The 4,050-nt window shown below is 42.9% G+C and overlaps 1 protein-coding gene across 2 annotated transcripts in view; it reads right to left on the bottom strand.

Moving 5' to 3' along the window:
• Positions 1-40: 40 nt before the first annotated feature.
• The window catches only part of Gpn3 (GPN-loop GTPase 3), a 12,859-nt gene continuing 8,849 nt past the window's right edge, over positions 41-4,050 (bottom strand). For both annotated transcript variants that reach the window (XM_050158904.1, XM_050158903.1), the window contains exons 5-8: positions 2,939-3,054; positions 2,707-2,803; positions 414-542; positions 41-292 (exon numbers count right to left, since the gene is read on the bottom strand). In XM_050158904.1, coding sequence (XP_050014861.1) covers positions 230-292; positions 414-542; positions 2,707-2,803; positions 2,939-3,054 — 405 coding nt within the window. In that variant the 3' untranslated portion in view covers positions 41-229. The remainder of the gene's footprint in view (positions 293-413; positions 543-2,706; positions 2,804-2,938; positions 3,055-4,050) is intronic.

Genomic DNA, 4,050 nt, shown 5'->3' with positions numbered 1-4,050 from the left:
AAAAAAACAAAAAAAAAAAAAAAAAACAAAACAAAAAAACAAAAAAAAAAAAAAAGAAAAAAGAGAAAAGAAAAAGAAAGAGTAATGGTTTCAAAGCTCCAAGCACAATCCAGGCACACTGCGGGGAGGGTCCAGTGTTGTTTACATTAAAAAAAGCAGCAGCTTCCAGTCACCTCCTCCAGAAATGCATTCCTACAGCCACAATCAGATGGTCACCGTGCAGTCAACCTCACTCGTTCTGCCGTTCCTGAAAATACTCATCAAACATGGAGGAAGACTCTTCTTCCTGTTCCTGACACAAAAGACATACAGAACAGAAAATGAATCCCCTCCTCTAGGACACACACACACACACACACACACACACACACACACACACCTCAAGAGAGTTCACATCCCGAATCCCAAGATACCTTTGGCTCCTTAAACTCCAAGTCCTCGCCATACTGAATGGCAAAGTCGATATGCTGGAGCACGATGTTCATGCTCTCCTCGTCTGACTGATCGTATGGCAGAAACCGAACCATGCTGTAGTCATCGATCTAGGGTGTGGGGTTCAAGAGAGAGTCACTTTCAGGGGGTGCAGCATACAACTGCCATCCTGGATCTGTGGTGTTTTTTGTTTTTCAGAGGGTTTCTCTGTATAGCTCTGGCTGTCCTGGAACTTGCTCTGTAGATCAGGCTGGCCTTGAACTCAGTGATCTGCCTGCTTCTGCCCCCCCCCCCCCAAAGGTGTGCGCTACCACCTCTCAGCTCTAGGTCTGTGTTTTATAATCATTTAAACTTCTCATTAAAAACACAAGTGCTGGCTGGGTGGTGGTGGCCACTCCTTTAATCCCAGCACTCAAAAGGCTGGACCTCAGTGAGTTCAAGGTCAGCCAGTTCTAACCAGCAAATTCCAAGACAGCTAGGACTGTTACAGACAAACAAAAACAAAGTGCTCTGGCAGGAGGACTCAGCTCAGAGGGTAAGAGTGCTTGCTGCCAAGCCTGACAACCTGAGTTCATCCTTAGAATCCACATGATAGAAGGGAAGAATCAACTCCCAAAGCTTGTCTTCCTGGTATACATGCGTGTATGCACACACAAATAAATGTAAGAAACAAGTAAACAAACAAATCCACATATGCACTGAACTAGGAAAGGGAGAGCCAGAACAGCACCAGATAGGACTGACCTAAGAGCCATAGGATCATTCAGTAACTAATCAGCATCATTTCACAAGAGCTGTTTGGAGGAATTAGATGCAAGGCATGTTGGAATTACTGCCTTGTGAATAAAGTGGCTGTTTCTCACTGTAGATTTCTCTGTAGCTTATCCCCATCTGTTAGAAATTTGGGATTTATCTCCCACAGTTCAACACTATTTGATCATTTACTGGGCAAAATTTCCCCTATGCATTTGGGGTTTACTGATTACATCCCCTAGTTATGTGTGAAAACAGTCACAAAGCCAAGAAACCTGCTTCCCACTACTAGGTAAATGAGATCTGCCTTCCTGCAATTTCTTTACTGATCCACATCTGGTCAGTATTTAGGGTCTAGTTAAATATATTCCATTTAAGACATTCCCAGATATCCAAAGACATAGAATTACTACATACCCAAAGCTGTTGATTCAGAGCTGCTCAGACAGAAAGAAAAAATAAGCATGCCCTGGTTTTACCTCACTGATCAATAAGAAAAGCAATGACCCAAAACTAATCTTGAAATAAAAGATTCCTAACTCCTCACCTCACCTTCACCTCAGTTTACTGATGACTTTAGTCCAGGAGATGTAAAGATGCTTGTGTCTTACTCACAGGAAAAATAATTAACCATCTACCCACAGCCCAGAGGAAAACAAACCTCCAGTGGTGACTCTGATAGGCATCAAGCCAAGGATGTGACAATTTAGAGGCTTGGGTGTCCTCTTTGTTTTAACAGCTTCGAGCAATAGGAATAAAAATCAGACCTAAAAGGCCCTCAGAGACTGCTACATTTGGAAGAATGTGCTAATGGATCAAGGGCCATAAACTTCCCTTGTCTGTTTATATAAGTTACCTGATTACTCTCTATGCCTCTAAGATTTTGTGGGTCTTTATAGCTGGGTAAGAACAAAGAGAGGACAGAAACTGGAACAGTAGTTAGAAAAGAAGCATCCCCAAAATTAGCAGAGATAAGAAAATGAAGAAGGATGAAGCAGAGAATTGGAATTAGAATTGAGACAGAATTAGAGCTAAGAAGTTATGACAGTTAGGACAGAAGAATGAGAACAGAGGACAAGGAAGAGAGAACAAAGAGACAGACTGAGGAGAAATAGTGTGCGAGTTGTTTTTCCCCTCAGATCCCCTTAGTTATTTTCCTTCACTGGCTGTAGCGCCCCACTCGAGTCTGTAGAGTTCTGAGGGGCTGTTACCCCAAATGGACCCCGATACTGATCTTTCTGACTTCTAACCTGCTGGCACATAACTGGTTACTAGGTAACCAGAAGTGGTCTCATTGGTACCTATTTCAATTCCTCAGTCACCTGAAGTGGTAAAGTGTGAAGGCTCAGACAGCTCTGAGTTGTCAAAGGGTCTGAACTAACAAGTTCTTCCCCACCCTCCTGCTTTCTGCAGGGAACAAAATTGAACTGTGTTGCCCAAACGGTTGGACACTAGCTGGCCCTGAACAGATGCCTGAGGAGCCACTAGAGAGGATCTGAAGAAACCACCGCCGAAGCTTACCAAGCCACACACAGCTTTTGTCAATTTCTTAAATTTTTGGCTTCGTAAATCACCTGTTGAATCTTCTAGCAGAGAGTACATGTCTGGATCTAGAAACCTATAAAGGTGAGGAGAGAGAGACAAGGAAGGGAGGACTACATGAGGGAAGAGACTGGTACCCTAGGACCTGTCTCGGTGGGCAGAAGGCTCATCCCATACAGAGAGCCCTGGGGACAGACTGCCCTGAACTCACTTCTCAATTTCCTTTTTGGCTTTCTTACTCAGCAGGTCCATCTTCGTCATGATGTTAACTTGTGGGATTTCTAGAGAAATCATGGCACTGAGAGCCGCCAGGATGCCAGAAATAAACTGCAGAAGAAAAGCAAGCAGAAGCTATGAATTAGTGCCGACAAGGGCATACTGGAAGGATATTAGCACATGATGCAGGATACTTAACTTGCTTGCTAAAAAGGTGGTGGAGCCTTGGCCCCAAAGGAGTCAGGGAAGATGTGACCTCATCTACTTGACCAGAGGGGTGTGGCTGACGTTTAATCCCAGCTGAACAGGAGAGCGAGTTCTGGGCCAGTCTTTGCTACTCAGAAAGACTGTATCCCAAATCTATCAAGGAATCAATCTACACTAACAACATTTCTTCTTTTAAATTTTTTTTTTTTGTTTTATGTGCATTGGTATTTTGCCTGAAGATGGTGTCGGGCCTCCTGAAACTGGAGTTACGGACAGCTATGAGCCACTATGTGCTGGAATTGAACCCAGGTCCTCTGGAACAGCAGTCAGTGCTCTTAACTACTGAGCCATCTCTCCAACCCCTGACCACATTTTTTGACTTTGACCATGACATTAGCCTTTTTTACCCCACAAACACCCTCAGGATACTGAGAAAGTCTATAACTCCTAAACTGGACAAAAGATTCTCAGAAAATTAAAAACAGATTTTTCTGTTTATTTTAATCTTTATATTTGAGATACTGTCTTACTCTGTAGACAAGGCTGGTCCTGAACTTGCAGCAACCCTCCTGCCTCAGCCTCCTGAATACTGGGATTGCAGGCATGAACCACATACCCACTTCAATATATATATATTTATACACACACATATATATGTCGTGTTCTTTCAAGACAAGATTTTTCTTTTTCTTAATATCATTTATTATGTATACAGTTTTCTGCCTGCATATATGCCTGCATGCCAGAAAAGGGCATCAGATCTCATTATGGATGATTGTGAGTGACCATGTGGCTGCTGGGAATTGAACCTCTGGAAGAGCAGCCAGTGCTCTAAAACAGCCGAGCCATCTCTCCAGCCCCCATTATTATTATTATTATTATTATTATTATTATTATTAT

The sequence above is a fragment of the Alexandromys fortis genome, unplaced genomic scaffold (genome assembly GCF_014885135.2).
Source record: "Alexandromys fortis isolate MF-2015 unplaced genomic scaffold, M_Fortis_MF-2015_v1.1 scaffold_90, whole genome shotgun sequence".
Classification (NCBI taxonomy): Eukaryota; Metazoa; Chordata; class Mammalia; order Rodentia; family Cricetidae; genus Alexandromys; species Alexandromys fortis.
This window is presented reverse-complemented; position numbering and strand designations above follow the sequence as displayed.